Consider the following 21,316-nt stretch of genomic DNA (forward strand, 5'->3'; position numbering starts at 1 on the left):
ACAATTATGTGAATTAGAAAATATGTGCCAATATACCTTAAGACTGCTGCTTTTATTATTCATTAAATGTATATTCTCTTGCCAGGAGCATTTTCTTGGTAAAAATAATTCAAATCCTTTTGGTTTGGTTGGGGTTTTTTTATTATTTTTGTAGATTTAATATCTGCTACACTCTGTACAATGTCACTGTGTTAGTACAGGAATATGGCTATAACATTCTTGCATGTGAAACTGTACATCAAGCACATTTTAACAGATTTATGTCATCAACCCCTACACAGTATTAATCATTCCTGAAGGTCATTTTTAGCTACCAAAGTAAGAGCCTTCGTAAAATTTCCAAGGCAGCTTTCAAGCTAGGCCAGTTGCAAGTTTTCACGTGCTGGGGAACAAAAAAAAAAAAAAGAGAAGTTGAGGAATTCACAGTTTCTTGGCAAAGTGTCCATAAAGATCTGTGATGGGAGACTAGCCATTCATCAGCATCCATGCAAGCTGTCTCTGTTATGAAAACCAGGGCACATTTAAAGGAAAAATAAACAGATTTATCAGTCTGATTGCAATTTTATGAAGTAAAATATTAAAAGGCTTTCCCTGTCTGTTTCAGACACTGACAAGATAAACTAGACATGGCTAGGGTGGAATGTGTCACTTCTGTCAGGTGCTATGGTAAGTATGAAAAGCCAGGTATGCTTCACACATGGATCCCAAATAAATTTCAGACAAGGTTTATGTTTCTTTATTTTGTTTTCCATGTTTCATCATTGCTGAAGTCAATCAAAGACACAAGATTTGGGGATGCTTATTACCACACCAAATGGCTGATGCCTGCAAGTATGGAAAACCACATCAAACTGTTTGGTTTATGTGAGACCATGCTGATATTTAGCAAAAAAAAAATATTTCAATTATAATTTCTTGAGAGTTACTCTGTTTGCTCTATATTTTGGAGAATTTGCTAACAGGGCAATGCTGGTTTTCAGGGTCAAATTCTATTACAAAGGCTGTGCAGGGATGAGAGGCAGCCTGGAGAACAATCATACACTAGCATTTTACTAGCATGTGGGTACCAAATATATGCTGTGGAGTAAATTCAAGAGATGATCAAAGCTCACAATGTCATTACATTAAGTTTAGGATGATTTTTATCATAATGAAACCTTGCAGATATTGTTATTTATATGTTCTTTAGGAATATAGAATGGAAATGTTACATGTAAGGATGTGTGTAATGGAATCCTTTTTCTCCTACTTCCTCTCCTACAATTTGCTTCCAGAAGCCCTTTTGATTGAAAGAGACAAAAAAATATCACATTAAATCGAACTTCTGATACTGGAATGACTTCCTAAATGATACACATGGGCAAACCAGAGGCTGATGTAAGAGACAGATCACATATGATCCCCTATTTGCAACAACGGTTTGCATCCCACAAATGTTAAGCTTCCTTTATTAACTCATTACTAATTTAAGTCCCTGTCAGACCTAGAAGCTATGTAGGTAATCATAACTTATGTTTTTTAGATCTGAAGAAAGACAGAAAATGAGAATTTTAAAGAAAATAAATAAAAAAAGTAAAGTGTGATAGAAATCGAGGAACAAACATCAAAATATTTAGGGGGGAGTGTAATTAAAAGAGAAAGCTGATACAAGAAAGATGTAGGTGATCAAGCTGTAAGGCAAAAATATTAAAGGTGAAAAAGTTTGCTGTGATTGTTTTCTGCCTTCATCTCTTTGTACTGTTTACTTCTCCCATGCTCCTCTGAGGTAATTCATGCAACTGAGCTTTTGAGGTTTTGCCTCACTTTAAAAAAAAGCCCAGAATCAATGCTTTTGCTTTGATGTGCTGGCTATGGTCACTCCAGGAATGGCAGGAGTCCCAGTAAGCTTGTCCTGATGCTCAGGCTGCCTTAGAGACAGGACATGAGCTGCACAGGAGCTTGCTGCAGGCTCTAGGTTCAGTCACCATCACTGACACCCACTCTGTTTGAACTATGCTGACATCAAATATGGATTATTTCCATTGTTTAATCCTTCCTTCATAGCAGCCAGAGTAAAATGAAGATGCAGTGCTCAGTAGGTTTTACTGCATAAGGAAAAAATGACTGGCTTGATCCTGGAGGGTCAGAATAACACCCAATGAAATATGAATGAAAAACTAAGACCAGAACACAGCAGGGCAGGGAAAGAAGGAATGATGTTCTGGTTCAGGACAGATCCCTGGGGATGGGAAAGCTGTATGATACAAGATGCTGAGAAATCAAACAAAATCAAACAAAAATAGCTTCCTTTGCATTCAATACATGCATGCATTTAGAAAGTTATTCTGAGAGAAAGCTGAGCATCAGAAATGCTCAGAGTAGAACTTGGTGGCAAAGATAGAAAAAATTTTGCATCTTTTTCTAATGCAAACCTGAAGTGTATATTATTTTGTGGGAAAAGGGTTCCCTTTACAAAGTCCAGCTTGCTTCAAAATTAAGCACTTCAGCAAAAGAAAAGTAATATGCCATCTGTTACTATGTAGGAATAAAGAATGTCATGTTTCACCAGAACAGCAATAGCCACTGCAGAGATTTTTGTGCTGAGCTTATTATTAACAGATTGCTAATGCTGTTAAAAATTAATAAAGGGTAATAGAAATATTTTCTAGTACTCAGGAGAAAGAAAAGACTTGATTTCATCCTGCTACCCAGCCAACATCTTCAAATAGAGAACCATAACAGAGTGACCTTCTAATGTCTCCATTTGCCCACAGTAAAACATACCTTCCCTGTAATGGAGCAGTTGACTGTGTTGGTACTTTATAATGAAGATCATGGCCATTTCTCCCTATTTGCTGGATCCTCAGGTACAAAATCTTGGTTTTGACATCAGGACTGGCTATTTATCTTCTTGTGATTTTAGACAGCATCATTGTTATTCATATATGACCAGTTAAATGGATTGGAAAATGAAAAAAAAAAAGGTTTTTTCTGTAAGTAATGTTATTAGTTATGAAAAGAAACAGAAAAAGCAAAAGATTGGTAGATTTAAACTATAAACAGAGAAAATTAAAATGGTTTATCTTAGGAAAAAGTTGGCACTTAGAACTAGGGAAAAAACTGGAATAATTAAGAGACCTTTTCTCAGTTATGCACATTGATAAAAAATCCTTTAAGCCTATAAAGAAGAAATTAAAATAAGATGGATTCCATGAGCTTTATTTCCAGCTCTGGTCACTGACTGAACACCTAATGCCTATTTTCTATTATTAAAAGGTCTGTTAAGGAGACAGTAATGAAGAGATTAAAGATGAAAGGCAATCTGATGCTCATAGATAAAAATAAATAATAAAAATGTACCTTCTGGGATCATGCAGTTGATTTCAGCAGCTCCACAACACTGTGGCAAAAATCCTATTGACTTGATCAAGGCTAGACTTTCAACCTTGGCTTTTCAAAGGGAGAAATTATTTTAAACATAGGCATTGTGCCAAGTGCACATTAAATATAGATGGGGATTGCCATTTAACTTCTGCTTCAGCTTCAGAAACCAGGCATTTGTGATTCAAAAAGTAAAGGAAATTTGTAATTATTTGAAGATTGGAAGGAATAGGATTTATTTACTGGGGTAATATTGAGAAAAATGGTGACAAAAAGAGCACATAGTGAATGGGACCCAAGCTGAGATTTGGGGATTCTGTTTACTCCTGAAGCGCAGACAATCCAATAAACAGAAAGCTAAGAATGAGCTCTAGGAGAAAACCATTATCCTAATACAATGATCAGTTAAAATATACTGTGCTCTAGGCAGCAAATTTAAAATGGGATAATAGTAAAAAAAACCCCAAACCAAAACATCAAATCCATTTTAAGGAAGGTCATTCACTGACCCACACCTGCATGAAACTCACAAAGGTGGCACAGGGCCCAAGGTGTTGTCTCCTTGCTCCCAGGATGCCTGTGCATATGCCTCCCTCTGGCTTGCCCTGAAAACCTGCCTTTGGCTTGGTCTAGGTAAGAACTGTCTTTAAAATTCTCAAAATTCCAAACAGCCATTTTTGCCTTAAGTAACAGTCCATTCCTGTCTCAGGGGTACCTACTATGATTGGAAGATGATGAAATTTCATTTATGTTCTTGAGATGCACGTATTTTGGCTGATATAAAGGACATCAAAGGGCCAGTTCTTCTCTCTGTTCATGACAGTTTTTTCTTTAACATTATTCCAGAATTTTAATTAAAGAGGAATGTACTCAGTTGCTGGGTAGCAGCTTCTGACAGCTCCAATCACACTTTGACTGGAGACAGTGCATACGTGTACACCTCCAGCCCTTGCAAAGGAAAGCAGGGGGCTGAGGCTGGGTGGGGGCAGCAGCTCACCCTGACAGTCCCCTGATCCTCCACAGCAGGATCCAGCTGGTGGAGCATGTGGCAGAGCCCCTGGCATAGCCATAAATTAATTCCAGTGTGTATGACTATGATTAGCTGTTTGACTTCTTGTTAAGCAACACTTACAATATCTGTAGGCACACAGTAAGCAGTTTGGAACTGCTGATTGCTCTCTGATTTACGAGGGGTGGTGGAGAAGGATGAAGAGAGACACTCATTTCACTGCAGCTTGGAAATCGGAAGCAAAACATAACTGACAAAGAAACTAGACAGGAATTTAGTTGTCACCCCACAATACACACTTTTCACTCTTTTGGGGCTTGCCTTTTACTCTTTTTTTTCTCCTTTTTTTTTTTTTTTTCTTTTTCTAAAGTAATTAATGCACTATCTATCTTACAAGTTTCAGCTAAAAATTAGAGTATCAATGTAGGGAAAGAAACTCTTCAGATAGCATTTAAACAATATCACATTGTTGACAAAACAACACCAATACTAGTAAGTGTAAATTCAAAACACAGTTCAGATTCATGAGATTTCCAGACCAAACTAGGTTAAATGTATTTGGAAGAAGTTCAGCTCCAGATCTGCATTTTGGACACATGTCCCTTCATAACTTCTCAACTTTTGGACACTTGCTCATCATTTCTTGCTCAAATGATGTTTCCAGATCAACAAACTTATCCTTCCCTGGGATCAGTCATTTCCTTAGTCTTGCCTTTTAGAAAGCAACCCTTTTACTGTCTGTTTTATGACACTAGTAACACTCTGTGCTCCAGCTCTGTATTAATCTTCTGAGAATGTTATTTATTTTACAGTATTGGCACAGCAGGAGACTTTCCTCTGCTTTTGACAAGGGCCCCTGGAGACACACCACTAGCACAGTGCCAAAATAATACTGCAGCATATTCAGCCTAAATTAGCATAAAATACTAAGATAACACTATTTCTTTTTCTTCTGACACTGCTAATATTGATACATTTTGTTACAAAGAGCAGACTGAGATCGTAGTTTTACTCTCCTGTAAGCCCCTGACCATACCCTCCTAACTGTCCTAGCTTCAGGCTTTCAGCAGAAGTCCTGCTATTCCCCATTTTGGCTTTGCTGCACAGTGCTATGAATCATCCTACATAAACTGCACAGACACACAAAACTAAGAATTTACTTGATTCGTCACTTACATAATGTTTTAGTACTGATCTCACAAGGAGTCTGTAATTTTATATTGAACTAGTGAGAATACTACTCCTCATATATTTGTGTGAGAAATTTTTCTGATTAGAAAACCTGCCAGCTTAAGAGGAGAAAGTCTTAGGTTAAATTTTGTACCTGAGAACAGAAACATTGTCAATTTCTCACCACTGGGACTTTTTATGAGAAAACATTTTGAAAACTGTTTTTCAAAATATATTGTTGGTGTTTCAAGACTAAGAGTAAATTAAATAGGTCAGTGGTGAAAGGCACTTCTTAATAAGACCAACAGTGAAAGTTTTTAACCATGTGTGGCATCTATCTAAGAGAAGTTCCTGTTTCCTATAGCTTTAATAAGCAGACCTGCACAGACACTGGTCCCATGTTTTCCTTGATAGGCACCTAAACTAATTTTCATATCAGATCCCTGCAGAAAGCAGTATGAATGAAAATATTCCATAGTTAAGGGAACATTTCCATTATATCCCATTAGCTAAATTTATAATGAATTTAGCTAATGAGACATAACGGAAATGTGCCCTAAACCTAAGTGCCACCTTTAAAGTAATGAATTAGTACTTTTCATTTTCAGAAAATCTCCTAAATTTTACTCCCCAGTTAAAAAACCCAAAAAACAAAAACCAACCAAACTTAAAAAAATCACACAATTCCTAAAATAAGTCAGTGGATAATTTCATGGCCAGGTCTGTAGCAACTTGAGCAACACCCACATCCACTCTGGAGCTCAGACATAATGCAAATTTTATCATATTCTATCACCAATTTTCACACACACCTGGCAAAGTCCTACTAATGTTTTTGAGTCCCCACTCACACGAGCCTGACATCCCCTCAAAGACGAATCTCCACAACCATTTCATGAGCAGGGCTCAGTTTTCTTTTAAAATGTCATTCATTAGTAGGGGTAAAGAATTTGTGATTCACCTTTTCTGCAAGATTCTAATGGTTACATTACTTACATGTAAAACATACGGATTTATGTTGGGGTGGGAACATCACTCACCACACTGAGGAGGATTAAGACACCTTTTAACCTTCCCAGTGAAGCTCTACAGACAAGCACTTAAGAGTACCTTATTAAGAACAAGGCTAAGTGTAATTGAGCACATTTTACTGTATTTCAGTGCAGTCAGGTGGGTTATGGTGTCACCCACCAAGACAGTTTCTGAACTTTACTTTGTGACTGACATAGTGCAGAGGGCTTAAAGTGTAGTCTGATGTCACCCTTTTTACATTAATATATTTCAAATGTGTCTATTAGTGATACTGTCACAGCACAGCAGCCTACTCAAGTTGGTGGTATACAGAGAAATTCCCCCACCTCCAATTTTGCTCTTTAAAAATCTTTATTCCAGGTCTTACACCAGCTATTGATATTTAACATGACTGACACTGAGGTTTTGATGGTTAACAGTGGGTTTATGGGAAAACTAAAATGCTTAGATGAACTCAACACTAACATGGACTTTTCAGCCTCTTTTTCCCTTGTTCCCAAGGGGAATGAACTATTCTGCAGCAAACCCAGAAAAAAAGAACATGCATATGAATAAACACAAAATAATTCCATGATAAAAAAAAAAAAAAAACCCACGCCCCTAAGTGCAGTAAAGACAAGCCCAAGTCGTTTCCTCAGCACCAGAGCTAAAGATGCTTTCCTCCCTTTTCCCTCATGTATAATAAGGTGCAAAGATCTTCCTGCAGCTTTTCCCAGTGCTGTGGAATCCAGAGAGGGGTTTCTATTCACCACAGCTGAACTTGGGTCACTTTTCTTCAAACAGGGGAAATAACATAATTACTCTCCTCTGCCCAAAAACTAGTGCCCATAAAACTTATAGAAATTAATTATTTAATTTAAATAGACAGGAATCTGCCAATTGGCCATTAACTAAAAATTTACTAAAGACCAAACAAATGCACCTACACATCACAGCATTTTTGTGAGCTTCTATTCACAGCATGGCTGCGTAAATTTCTTTTCCTATACAAACAAATTTTGAATGGTATATATGAAATGAAAAACTAGTGAAAAACTAGATGAATACCACTATCAACAGCACTATGAAATATATGAAAATTAGAATATGAACTAAACCAACATGGTCACAGCAGCTAGGGTAGATACCAAGGTTTTGATGCTGATGTACACAGCAGGTACAAATACTATTTCTCTTATAGTCTTATTTCAGTTAGCTGAAATACTTCTAATCAAATACCAGTTCACAGAAGTTTTGAGCTCTTTTAGGTGACAGATGTGGAGAAAAAGCCCAAAAGAAAAAGCAATACTCCACCATGTGGCACTGCATGAGAAAAGGCAGAACACTTCATCAAGGCAGATTTTTCCAAGCCTTACATTGATTTGTAATATAAAGTGTAAAATCATAGTGGAGCAGAGCAGTTTTTGTGGAATCATATTCTGACAAATTTGAAAAAACAAACAAACAAAGTCACCTAGCAAATTCAGTCAATTTCACCAGAATATGAATTTGAGAGGAAAGAACCCTTTTGGTTCACTCCCTAACAATGCAATTCAGGTACCTTGAATGAAATAGTCCTCTATTTGAAATGACTGTTGGCACATTTAAAATATTTTACATCACACTCCAAAAAATTAGATAAGCAGTTTTATTGGACTGGATATTCAGTGGAGAGATGAGAAAGACGTTTAAAAAAAAATATCAAATTTCCTTTCATTCTCAGGAAAAATTTTGGGATTTCAAAAACCTCCTTAAACTGATTATTTTTTTCTTTGCACTCTTTATGAAAAAAAAACCTAGCTTTTTCTCTTTTTTTTTTGTTTTTGTTTTTAAATCCTAGCCAATTTTCCATATATTAATTGCATTTTTTAGAACACTTTCCAAAGTGTGCTTCAGTGAAAAAACAAAACAAGTCTAACCATAAGTAATTGCAGTAATATTTTTTGCCTGGGAAAAGACATTTGCTATACTGAATTAATAGGAAGATATAAAGTTATTTGCAACAGCTTGTCCTCACGTTCCTCATCATAATATGGCACAACCACAGATTTACAGGATAAATATAAAGCAGTAATGAATATGATGATGCTGGGTTCTATTTGGGGATCATTTATGACAATGGTTTTGCAAACCAGACATTGAAATGAGATAGAAATAACCACAACACAGATGACTCCCAAACTAATCTGTGAGCATCTGCATATCTTGGTAAGTACTTCAGAAATAATACATGGGTAGAGAAATGGATGTGCAGATGCACTTAAATCTGTAACACATGTTGATTTTTCTCTACCTCAGAAACCTTAGAACTGTCCATAATATCATTCCTTTGGCCTAGAAAACTCAGAGTTCAAATTTAACTAATGTCTAGTTATAATGAAAAGATGAATTTTCAAATTATAGCTATGAAACAGGAATTATCCTCTCAGAGAAAACTAGAAAAATATGGGATTTAGTAATAACTAATTTAGACATAAAGCAGGTCACGATCAATTCAGTTTAATATCAAGAAAATAATATCAAAGGTAGTTATCAATACGTCCCATACGTCATCAGTGCAGACTTATTTTTAATCACAATATATAAAATTTCTTTGAAAGGCAGAGGTCTTGAACTGCTTTTCTGGGGAGAATGTAGATACACCAGAGGTGAAGGCAAGCCCATCTTCACAAATTCACAAGCTAACATTGAGAGGCTCCATGAGGAAACCAAGAATACCTATACCATCTGTGCACTTTTCGTTTTGGGGTTTTTGGGGGGGGTTTGTGGTTTTTTTCCCAGCCGAGAGACAAATGGCTGTCCTTCTAGGAAAATGCTTCATAAAAACTGCTCATCTTTGAGCCTATGTGGAGATGACCAAATCTCTGGAGAAAAAAATGAACCTTCAAACATATATATATATAATAAAATGGCATTATCCTGAAAGAGGGACAGATGTCATTGGTTTGTTATCTATAACAAAAAAGGAGCTGATCCAAAAATTTTATAGTGCTCCAAAACAGTCTCACTTTTCCTGATATTAGTGTTCATGTTTACTGACATAGGATAAATTTGCCTTTTCTTAAAAGCTGTCCAGCTTTTAAATGTTGATTTGACTGATCCATACAGAACTTTAAAGTCATCCATGTGCTAACACATTTATTGTAATAAAAGCACAGGCTGTGACTTATCACTGGGAGCTGTAGCCTGCTCCTTGGAAACAAGATTACTCTGGCTTCAGCCAATTCCCTGAATAACTGGGAGACATTCCATACTAATTTTGACAAAATGCTTTCAATGAAATCTGGCACCATACTTGCACAGCCTGCAATTCCACTGACTGCTGCACTCCAAGTCTCCATCAGAAGCTGCATGTGCTGGGCATGGATGTATCACAATGAGGTCATGCCCACTGATTATGGCTTTGCAGGTAGAACTGAAATATTATTTCTGAATGTGACCTTACCTGCAACTCAAGTCAAAGCATTTTTGAAAAAAATCTGCTTCCTCAGTGTCCAAACTTCACATACCTAATGTGATCTTCGAAGCAACATGGTACTGACAGACTGGCTCTTACCAGAGCCTCTTAAACATACACTCAATTTGTGCAGCACAATGAAATCCTGCTCTTGAATGGGACATCATATTTCCAGCATATTAATAATATTCTTAGAGAACTTTCCATACACCAAAGGCATCAGTGAAAGAAAATATAAAGGAAAGAGGATCTGGGGAAATAATGAGCAAGAGAGCGTTGAAGGGCAGTATTTATTCCTATCTCTTTAACTGTATTCTTACTAAGTATCATACAGATCTAGAGACCAAAGGTCACTGCTTAACCTTCTTACCATATGAAATACACTAAAATAATCCATAAAATATCAATAATTATCAATTATTGTTGATAATTAATATAAATAAATATTGTATTGATAATGAATCTTGTAACAAAATTATTTCCTCTGTTTGTAAGGTTTCTTTGCTATGCACAAAAAACTGCTGCAGTATCACTCACCTTCTGTACAGAAAGTTCATTTCATCTGTTTTTATAGACAGACTTCTCAAATAAATTCTTTTCCAAGTTCAACTGCCTGGTTGTTCTAGCAGCAATGATAGTCTATAGGCATATCAGTTTGGGAAATGGGAGATCATCTTGTATTCAATCTTATGGAGCAGGGGTCCTTAAAATGGGAAAATTAAAGCTTCTTCCTTCTTTGCCTAGGACAGTTGGCTTCAGGGGAAGTCATGGCCAGGTTTCAATTGATTTTACTTGCTTAACAAAAGGTCAGTTGAGCGGGTTGGAACAATATCTACAACTAAATTTAACCCAACTTAATTATGTGTAAAGTCATGCAGAGAAAAAAACATCAAAAGCTGTTTCTGTAAAAAACTAATTTACTGACAGCATTGGAGAAGTGCAAATCTTGATTTTGTCTTATTTTTGTTCACATGAATCTGGACAATACCTTTCCCTTATAAACAAAGCCTACTGGATACTGAAGGCTCTCAGATTTTATTAAATATACAGAATTTCTAAAAGCTAAATAGCAGAATAGAATCAACATTTTGGTAAGAAAAATATAGGCCTTACTAGAATGAAACTATTTCAGTCCTTCCATAGCCAACAGTAATAATCCTGAGAGCATCAGATCACATAACCTCTTCACAGCAAAGGTCTGTACTGTCTGAGGGCTATCTAAGGCTGGGGTGCTTCCAAAGGCAAACTGTTTACTCAGAGGCAGATTTGATTACAGCTCATGTTTTTCCAAAAGGCAGCTAGCTTGCTTAAGGCCTTTAAAAAAATCCTTTCCCTAGAGCTCATCCACCAGGCTGTTTGGGCTGAGTATTTAAAGCAGTAGCAAAGTGCCAATCAAAAGCAAAGAATTTGTTTCTAAGAGAAGCAAGGAAAAGACAAAGAACAAAAGTTAACGCTGCAGATTATTGCAAGCTTCAGAGAATACAAAACAATTGTTTTAGAGACAGCTAAAAATACCTTCTTGTAAGACTGCTTGCTCTTCTGCCAAAGGCATGCAAAACACTGAGAAACATTTGCAGAATCAAAATATTTATACTACAAAGTAGCAGTTTGTACTTTAGAAATTCATAGCTAATTAAGTTGGAACTACATTTTTCATAATACAGACAAAAGAATATCAACCACAGCCATAAGTAAAATACTGGTTTTGTTGCAAGCTTAATGTTAAAACAAAACAAAAAAAGAAGTCCAGCATTTTTTTCTTCTCTAGATCACAGTTACCTTGGTATAACTATTAACAGTTACAAGATAAAATACAGTTTTACTTTCTAACCTTCTCTTTGCTATGTGACATGAGTTGTACTAGAATGCACCCTGAAAAAAGTAACAGAAGAGGTGTACAAAAAAAAAAATGAAATCACCTGGCCTCACAGGAAGCCTTATAAATGACTGTTCTATATACTCAAAATCTTGTCTCAACTTAAAATTCAATATAACTGTTCATTTGTAGTCCAGGGGAACACAGAAAGTTAAAGGTTTATAGAGCTCAAACTTCAGAGAAGCTTTAATGGGAAGTGTCAAGTTCAGCTCTTTTGTTAATTATGAGCATCTGAAAATCTTGTCTTTTTATGGGGAAAAAAACAAGGACAAGTGATTTAAATCATGATCAGAGTGAAAATTCACTTTCAAAAACCCAAGTTTTCTTGCCATATTTAGCAAATGCCAAAACATTATTTACAGCAACATTAACAGTGCAGCTGTGAGGATGCCAATATTGCCCCCAACTGTGTAAAACACGTTTTTCTTCCTTCTTTTTTGAAGGCTTTTCTTCACTTTTCCCCTTCCAAAGACACTACATTTAGCAAGAATTTAACATTTGTATCACTGGCAAAACAACTTGTTCAGCAATCATTAATTGCCAGCTCCTGCATTTATTTTTAATTGCTCTCTTTTGTTGTAACCCAAGACAGAAAACCAAAAATTGATACAAGTGGGTGCCAGCCAAAATTGTGTGCCAAAAATAAACCTGCTTCTAAGTAAGGCCTAAAACTGAAATTATTGTAGGCTTTCAGAAAAGACTAATCATCAACAAAACAGTTTGCTGAACTACAGTAAGCAATTCCCAGTAAGAGAATGGTAAAGCAGCAAAGTGGAAAAAGAGCAAAGTGCTGAAAGCATTTATATTGTCTGTGCTACTTGATTCATTAGCTGCAATTTCAATACTTCCCCAGAATGTCTTCTTCCTTTGCATGCTAATGAAAAGGCAGAACTGAGCAAGACAAACTTCTGGTGCTACAAACTGGTTCTATCAAATGGCGAGGTTTGACTCTGGAGACGTGTTTCCCTTCCCTAAAAGGCAAAGTGAGGTACAATGAATATTAAAGAGTAAAAGATGAAATCTTGTGACTCAGTCTTCTGTTCATCTGCAACAGCAGCTGTCTCCATCATTCTCTTCACGTTGGCATCATCAAAAAAAATCTGCACTTGCCATCCTCCTCTTTGATATGTCCTTCTTACCCATCCAACTTGTCCCACAAGTCACACCACATAAATATACACGTATTTAACATATCTATATTTACAGTGGGGGAACTAGCACATAATTTCTGACTGTAAATTATGTTCCAACCTTCAGGCTGCCTGTGTCCTTTAAGTACAGCAGGGTGGGACTTTGCCCTTCTCTGCAACCATGAACACACCAGAATATGGCCCTCAGCTGACCTTACAGCGTGGTGTAACACATTACTAACATCATCTGTCTTCTCAGGTTTTGTCCCAGTACAGGAGAAATGGATAGAAGAGGGAGTGTCTGTGAAATTGCACATACATCAAGTGTCAGCACCATCACATGTAGAAACATGACAGGGACAATTCGTGCTCATTTCAGGACTGTTCAGAAACTGGCTTCAGGATGAAATACACTGAAGAGCAAACTCAAGAGGATATCCTGCATTCTGCTGCTACTGCTGCCATTAGTTACTTAAGTTCACTTTAAGTCTTCAAAAAGTCTTAACTTGGTTCTTTATAGTGTCACAACTTTAAAATGCCAACAATGTACTGCCATGACATCGAGCCTATAAGCTACTAACTTTGTCTTGGTACATTTGGAGATTTAAAGAAGCATAAAAGATATTAATATAGCACAAAGTGAGCCTTGAAACAAATATTGTCACACTTGAAATCCAGAACATTTTCAATGGGAATGCATGTTATTAGAAGTTGTAAACACATCTATTGAAGTGAGCTAATAGCATCAGCATTAATCACTAGAGCAAAATGCTTTATCACCTAGGAATAGAGACGAACAGCAAGTTTCCACATTCATGCTGTTTACTTACAAGGCCTTCAAAGAGATGGTAATGTTCTTTTAACAGGTAAATCAATAGCAAAGGCCTTCTACCTTGGTGAAAGACTAGACATGTCACACTACACTTCTCCCCAGAGCTCCTCACAACAGAAAAGAGTTGCAACTAAAAGCACTGATACTCAAAAAAAATCACCTCTTTTAAGCCTCCAAGGAATTCACATGAACATCCCAGAAACCCAAAGATAATCCAAATCTATTCTTGTAAAATCAAGACACCGATTGGCAGAGACACACTTAAGAGTAGCAAACATCACAACTTCCAACTGGCTAACATGTGGAACTGGAAATCAGACACGGAGGTCATGCATGTGTCTGTGATTACATTCCAGTTTCGTGACTTGTTTTCTAGTAAAGAAGCCAGGCAGATATTGCTTCTATTGCATTTCTTGTGTTACTACCTTAAAAGATTTCAAACTGCTGGTGAACATACGCACACAAAACACCATCTGACCTGGCAGAGCAGACTGTGTAGTGAAGAAAAAGAGATACACATTTTGAAAACAGGGTTTTATTGAAACTTATCAAAAACGTCTGAAATCTAATGCAGGAAAGGCATTTCAGACTAGTCCCTTTTCCTTTTAGCTTTTGGTTTTTCTGACAGCTGAGATAATTCACTTTCTTCAATTTCATCACAATGCTTTCTTTTCTTTTTCTTTGATTTTTTATGGTCACTTTGGTAACCGCTAGAATCACTGGTAGGTAATACAAGTTCCTGTTCTCCTTGCTTGTCCTTTTTCTTTTTCTTCTTCTTCTTTTTATCATCACATGATCCATTCACAACAACACTTTGCTCTTCTTCATTTTCCCTCCCAGGGTTACCCGCCTCATTTAAAGGCTCTTCATTGACATTATCTTCCCCACAGTTATTCAAGCCATTTTCCTGGTGGTCAATCTTTTGAATTTCGTCCCCGTTTGTACTTTCAGTGACTGTGTTGGATTTTTTGGGCCGCATGCTGTAAAGAAATATACAAAATAAACTGGATTAGAGACATGTTAGGGCACCTCACATAGTGAGATGTCAAAAATTGCTAAAACATGTATTTACACCAAGCAGGTATTTGCTAAAAACAGCAACAAATGGAGAACATGATACTCTGTGTTACAGAGCATCATAATGTTTAATACTCTCACGATAATTTCTGTTACCTTACTAGCTTCCTTCTTACCACATAATAAATGTTCTCTTTCAAATCTTAGCCTAAATTTCTTCTCTAAAGTGCCATACAGACCATTCGGTATTTCCTCTTTTCTTGTGCTTCTTCATCCTCTATTTCACAATTACACATTGTGTAGTAAAGCTTTTTTGTTTTTTTTTTTTAAGTCATTCACAAAAACACACAGCTAGTGGCCTGTTCAGTTATATATGAGACACGCTGCTGATTTTACCAAGCAATTACCCTACTCTAATTAAAACAAAGGTGATGCCAGAAAAGGTAAAAAAAAAAAAAGAAGAAAAAACCTCTACAAAAAAAAACCCCACCAAATCCCTCCCCTCCCATCAGCAGGTACCTTGCAACCAAGAGCACGGGGAAAAAAAGTCTAAGAAGACAAATATGGAAAGAATGCATTTAAAAACCATGGAGGTTTTTAGGTCCCCAGAGGCACTGAAGACAAAATTGCTAGCCTGAATTGTAAATTCACTGAAATGATCCAGAGCATCCTTCCACATTAAAAAAAAAAAAAGAAAAAAACAAAAATGCTATGAATTTGCCAGTAGGACTCATACATTTAATCAAAACCAAAACCATGTTGAAAGAAAATCCTTGCTCAGTAAATGACTGTTTTAAAAGAAAAATGTGAATGAACTCCTCTGAAGACAAGACTTCCTGCAAGGTGCCCTATAAATTTAGAGAGGCCTAAGGAGTAAGTTGACACTTTTTCTCATCTTTGAGATTCTCATGTTTCAGCAAGTATTTAATTCATGTATTTGTCATTATACAATGCACATGCAGGTGTTTGTGTGTAACTGTCAATGTAACCACTTTGTTCGGGAGCCCTGAACTGTTTGCACTTGAAAAGCCTATGCAAAAAGCTACTCTTAGACACATGGATGTGTTATTTTGAGCATGTATTATATTTATATATATATTTATATTTATATATATATAGTTATATAGGGATTTGCGTAAAAATAAGAAAGCTGAAAGATTAAGATGTAATTAAAATCACTTAGCTCATAAAAAATATATTAAATCAATTAAAAATATTCTCTATTAAGGCACCGTACCTGCTTTTAGTGAGTCCTCCTCGAATGAAGAACACCCCAGCTGCATCAGAATCCAAGTGCAACACTTGAAATTTCAGCTCATCCCCTATTTTTAACCCCAGCTCTTGCCACTGTACAATGGACATTTGTTCAGGCTTAGGGATAGATGCATTGAAGCATCCATGTATCAGGCAGCCAATATGACTAGGGGCCACTTTATTAATTACACCCTAAAAAAGAAAAAGAATGTCATGCAAATCTAAAGCAAAAATCAGCCTTTTCAATGCACATCCTTTAAATATTTTGTTTCCTATATGGAACATTTTCAGTAAGAGTTTATGTAAAAGTTATGAAGTCAGTTTATCTAGCAATAAGTAAATGCTCCTTCACTAAAATCAAACCTATTCCTGTAAACTCTTCACACAGTTCCTCTGAAAATAGAACTGAACTGCAAGAGAAGTCAAAACATGGCCTTTAGCTACAGTGAATACCTAAAAAAAGTAGATAACTCTTTCCTTACACTACAATGATCAACTTTGCTTTGAAGCCATTTTAAGTCTGACTTCCTTGCCTAAAATGCTCTTTAAGCTGGCACAGCAGTTTTTAGCAGCTGAAGATAGGGAAGACACATAAAAAGCTTCTAAATACTCTATTCAGTGGGTTTTTGACACACCTGAATATGAAACCATATCCACCTTTGTTCTACCCATAGAATTAATGACTGACACTGAAAATTTTTCTATTCTCTTCCTAGGAAGATGGCACATTCATCCTCAAACACAACTATCAAGACACCAGCTGTGCTGCAGAAGGTATGGCACAGCAATGAATGTAAGCCAGCTCTCAACATACTTTACCCACAAGTGCTAAGCAAGGGTTTTGACAAGCTTAAAGCTGTTCTGTGGGCCGTACGCCTCTTTCACTGAAAGGCAGGCTCCAACTCCATGTACTGCTCTTGTGCTTGAAGGAACCCAACACTCCAGAGCATCCTCAACATTCTTGTCACTATAACAAATGCACCTCTTTGACAATTATCTGCTCTTCAGAAAGAAGCACGGGTATGATATATGTGGTTGTGACACACTACTAAATACACAATCCTTGTGATACGATGGTTCAGTAATATAGAATTATATGTAAATTCAGCAAACCTAGGAACGGACAAAACAGATTACAGTAAAAAGTACCAGTACAAGATACCAATATATTTCTATTAACTACTCATAAATGAATAAGCTGACATAAACTATGTCTCCAGCTAACCACCTGATGTTGGAGATAAGCCAACCTTTGACCACTTAATAAAAAAAACCCGTCCCGTGAGACGCCAAGGCGTTCGCATACCACCAGCTTCTTCCCTTTCTTGGGGCTGAAGATGATGAAGTCCGCCTCGATGTTCAGGTGGATGAATCCCTGGTCGTCGTAGATGTCGCCGAGCTCCCCCACCACTTTGATGTTGTCGTAAGCCACCGGCACACCCTGCAGGCTGGAAGGACAAGGAGGAGGGGGGCACGGTTAGCTGCCAGGCCGAGCCGGCCCCCTCAGCCCGCGGCGGCCCCGCGGCCGCACCTCTCGGAGTAGCGCAGGAGCTCCGCGTCCAGCTGCGCACGGATGCCGGAGCGCTTGCGGCCCAGGAAGCGCGGGGGCAGCGCCACGTGCCGCCGGTGCGGCGCCGCCACCAGGCACGAGTAGCGCCGCGCCACCAGCGCCCGGGCCGCGCCGAAGGACGGGGCGGCGGCGGCGGCGGGCGGCAGTGGCTCCCGCGGCACGGCCATGCAGCCACGGGCCCGCGGCGCGCACTGCTGGCGTCAGCGCCTCCTCACCGCCGGGGCGGGCCCGGCCGCGGCCGTGACGGAGTTCCGTGCGGGGGGAGGGAGGCGGGCGGTGTTCGCGCTCCGGGGGCGGGCCGTGCCGCCGAGAGCCGCGTGAGAAACTTTAAACTCTTTCCGAGCGATTTCACGTGTCGGAGTGACAGGGTATTCTGAGCTGGGAGGACCATCGAGTCCGGCTCTTAGGTGAATGACCTAGGGGGATCGGAGCCGCGCCGCGCTCGGAGCAGCCTGGCGGAGCCGCCCCGGGAGCCCACACCCAACCCGGACACGAGATGTGTCACGGAGGCCTTGGGTTTAAATGTGGCGTTTGGGGATTCAGGCAAAAGACGCAATGACAAATTACCTTAGCGGTCTTCTTCATATACAGCAATTTTAAGGATACAGAATTGTCTTCGGTTGCTAGACCCCAGTTTCAGTTTGTGCATATGGTGAGAAATGGTTAAATGCATTTAATAACCACATACTGAGGAGAACAAAAATAAATACGAGTCCTCAGAAGGGTTGCTGGTGTACTCTACACTGCAATTATTTACAAAGTGAGCTGCTACAAATAGAAAGCTTATCCAGTTCTGAATGATGGAATTTGTGGCTGGTTAGTGAAGACTTTGTCCAGAAAAGTTACTCAGATTTTATATCCACACAAAGCAGTGCAGTATGATTTTACTTTAAACTGATTATACTGAATTCGTGCAAAACGTTCAAAAGGTGTTCTCTCATTGATTTAAATCTAATTTATATCAACTAACTTGCTATACAAGTTACAAACTGATTGAATCCACATGGGGAGTTACCAAAAAACAGAAGAAAGAATTGATGTGTCTGTTTCATTAAAGGTGTTAAAATTCTTTTTATGCTGTGGAGGGCTCAGAAACACTGTAGTTTTGTGAAAACAAGCCTTATGTCAGATACCAGAAATCCTTGAACTTCTTATACATTTAGTGATGCAAAAGCCTTTGAAGCTACTCAAATACTACATCACCAGAAAGTTTTCTTTGACTGAACGTACTGTGAAGACAGGACATTGTTAGCTTTCACAAGTAAAACAAATGGTAAAATTTGCAGTACTTCACTGCGAGTAAAGTTGGATTAGTGTGAAAGAACTGACATAAAAATGGCTTTCAGATGTCATACCAAACTCCAAAATTGAAAGAGAAAATGTCTTGAACTACTGTAATCTGTATTCCTATGTGGCTTTAGTCCTCCAAGGTATTTAATGTCTGTTGAAATTAATTTTATGTTATATGGTCTCAGCTTTCTGGAAAAAATATTGTATGTTTTATTTCAACTATTTGGATCATATTTAAACCTTGCAATGTGCTTTCAATCTTGGTTAAAGACCTTAAACAATAACTCCATGCACTTCTATTCCTAAAAGAAATATATGTTTTATAACTCTTATTTATGAGTGGATTTAGTTTGCAGTGAGAACATATAATACACTAAGGGCTGTACTCAATTCTATCCAGGATAATAAAAACCTACCTTTGCTCTTAAAATAAAAATTAAGAATGAGATGGAAAGGCAATATGAACAAAAATATGGACCTTTTTCTTTCACCCTGTAGTCAGGTTGGCCAAGATGGTGTCAGAAGAGCTCTGTCTCTCTGGACCTGCAGCTATCCAAGGTTATCCCCATGGATTCCTATCACCAGAAAATTCCCTATAGAGATTGAGTCTGTACTTTCTAATTGAATCTCCATTTATCCCTGCTACTGTGCCTGGTTTTCATTGCACAGTGCTCTTGGGACTTCCAGGATTCCATTCAGGCTAAAGTAATTGGGAGAATGAACTTTAAATGCTAATGGTCATTAAGTCTGTGTGGTAGGCCAGAGATAGGCCAGACATAATTCAAAATAGCCTGTTTGAAATCCTTTAGCTGTAAATGCCTGGCCTCAGCACCAGCTGTTTTTCTCTGCAAGTCCCAAGTCCACACCTGTCAGGTCTCGCTGCTTGCTGATGCAGCATGATCTGTCTGTACCAAAAGCAGTGTTTTCTTGCAGTCTTGTAGAGACTTCAGAGCCATGGTATGACTTGGACTCACTACCTCTCTGTAAAAGATGCTCTGATGAAAGAAGGAATCTCAATCCAAATGCCACCTCCTCCAGCCACAGACCAGTTTTTAAAACCATCTGGTCCATAAGACTTAAACCCTGATATCCCCACATTAATTTCTTAGCTTTTTCTTCCCTAGTTGTATATCTTTTCATTTCTTTGTGTTAGCATTCAGCTTAAAGAGTCTTGTCTCAGCTGACCTTTCAGCAGCACTGCAGTGAGCCTGCGTCCAAAAAGGCAGCTAAAATCAATGTTTAGAATCGCACAGCTATTGGTATGTTTGCCAAGTGCCACAGTGGCTGATAAGACTCTACTGAGCCTGTTTTTCTCTAGAAGTCAGGTTGCAAGCAACAATGAGGACCAAACCCAAAAGCTGCATTTGCAGTCACTGCTGTTCCTTTTCTTCCTGTTTAATCTGGGTTTGTCTTGTTTTCTCTGTGAAAGGAAAGCCAGATGCCAAAAAGGAGATTCCTTGACAATCACAATTTCAGCAGCTCTCAGCTGTGACTGTATGACCATATGGTCTTTTCTACCCTTTTCTACCCATACAGTCACTGCCATCTTATATCCAGGTTTCTGAATTGACAATGTATTTTGGGTAGAAAGTTCATCCAATTGTTTATTGATGCTCTTTTGTGGCAGGTGCAACTTCTTCATTCCGAGGGTGGCAACCTTAAAATCCTGGAAGTCTTAGCTGTGACAAAATACAGTGCATCTGTATTTCAATTTTAAATCCATTCATGCAGAGTGGACGAATACTGGGAGCAGTATGCTGGAGTAGGAAATACACTTCCCTTTAGGACTGTGTGCCCAAAGGAATTTGTGCATTTTGAAATTTATTCCATTGCAGGTTCCTTATCCCACCTGTTGTACTCTATAATAAACACACAAATGAAGAAATGCCTCAGTTGCATAGATTGGATACAGTACAAAACTTCTGCTCTGATTTTTTTTCAAATATTTTAGCTGGCTTCTCCTTTTTCATTTTTAACCCTACAGTATTTCTAATAACAGTTCTTCCTGTCATACTTAGAAGGAAGTATCAGTACTCAAACTCTCAGTTTTGTTTTTGAAGTTGGGTGGTAATAGGTCTGCTTCAATATCTTTGACCCTCATGTCAAATAGAGACTAATCCTAGCATGTTTGGTCATTGAGAACTAAGTGTCCAAATGCCACAGAGAATTGTCAGCTTGTGGTCCTATATATGGATTTCTGTTAGGCTAGTTTTGTGGAATTTATTTTTGAGAAGGGTGACCATTCAATTGTGTATAAAATCTGTCAGTGCAAAGGGTTAGCTAAAGTTAGCAACAGTTACAATAGTAAAGGCTAATTTGACTGCAAGTGTGAGAGGAATT

General features: G+C 38.0%; 1 protein-coding gene and 1 long non-coding RNA gene across 2 annotated transcripts; both read right to left on the minus strand.

The window, feature by feature from the left end:
- Positions 1–226: 226 nt before the first annotated feature.
- Positions 227–3,370, minus strand: LOC131576792 (uncharacterized). Its single transcript, XR_009277070.1, has 3 exons — positions 3,340–3,370; positions 2,764–2,886; positions 227–382 (listed from the first exon to the last, which is right to left on the minus strand). It is a non-coding gene; the product is annotated as an uncharacterized LOC131576792 (long non-coding RNA).
- A 10,994-nt stretch (positions 3,371–14,364) lies between these two features.
- Positions 14,365–17,909, minus strand: POLR1F (RNA polymerase I subunit F). The gene is made up of 4 exons (XM_058833581.1): positions 17,648–17,909; positions 17,423–17,564; positions 16,100–16,308; positions 14,365–14,825 (listed from the first exon to the last, which is right to left on the minus strand). Exons 1-4 carry the CDS (start codon positions 17,851–17,853, stop codon positions 14,435–14,437), a joined length of 948 nt encoding a protein of 315 aa, XP_058689564.1. The 5' UTR covers positions 17,854–17,909; the 3' UTR covers positions 14,365–14,434.
- Positions 17,910–21,316: the final 3,407 nt, after the last annotated feature.

The sequence above is a fragment of the Poecile atricapillus genome, chromosome 2 (assembly GCF_030490865.1).
Source record: "Poecile atricapillus isolate bPoeAtr1 chromosome 2, bPoeAtr1.hap1, whole genome shotgun sequence".
Classification (NCBI taxonomy): domain Eukaryota; kingdom Metazoa; phylum Chordata; class Aves; order Passeriformes; family Paridae; genus Poecile; species Poecile atricapillus.

Coding starts and splice junctions, on each gene's coding strand:
- POLR1F (XM_058833581.1), bottom strand. CDS start 17,853: ATGGCCGTGCCGCGGGAGCCACTGCCGCCCGCCGCCGCCGCCGCCCCG. Junction 17,565..17,647: donor CTCCTGCGCTACTCCGAGAG/GTGCGGCCGCGG, acceptor TTGTCCTTCCAG/CCTGCAGGGTGTGCCGGTGG. Junction 14,826..16,099: donor GGAGGACTCACTAAAAGCAG/GTACGGTGCCTT, acceptor ATTTCTTTACAG/CATGCGGCCCAAAAAATCCA.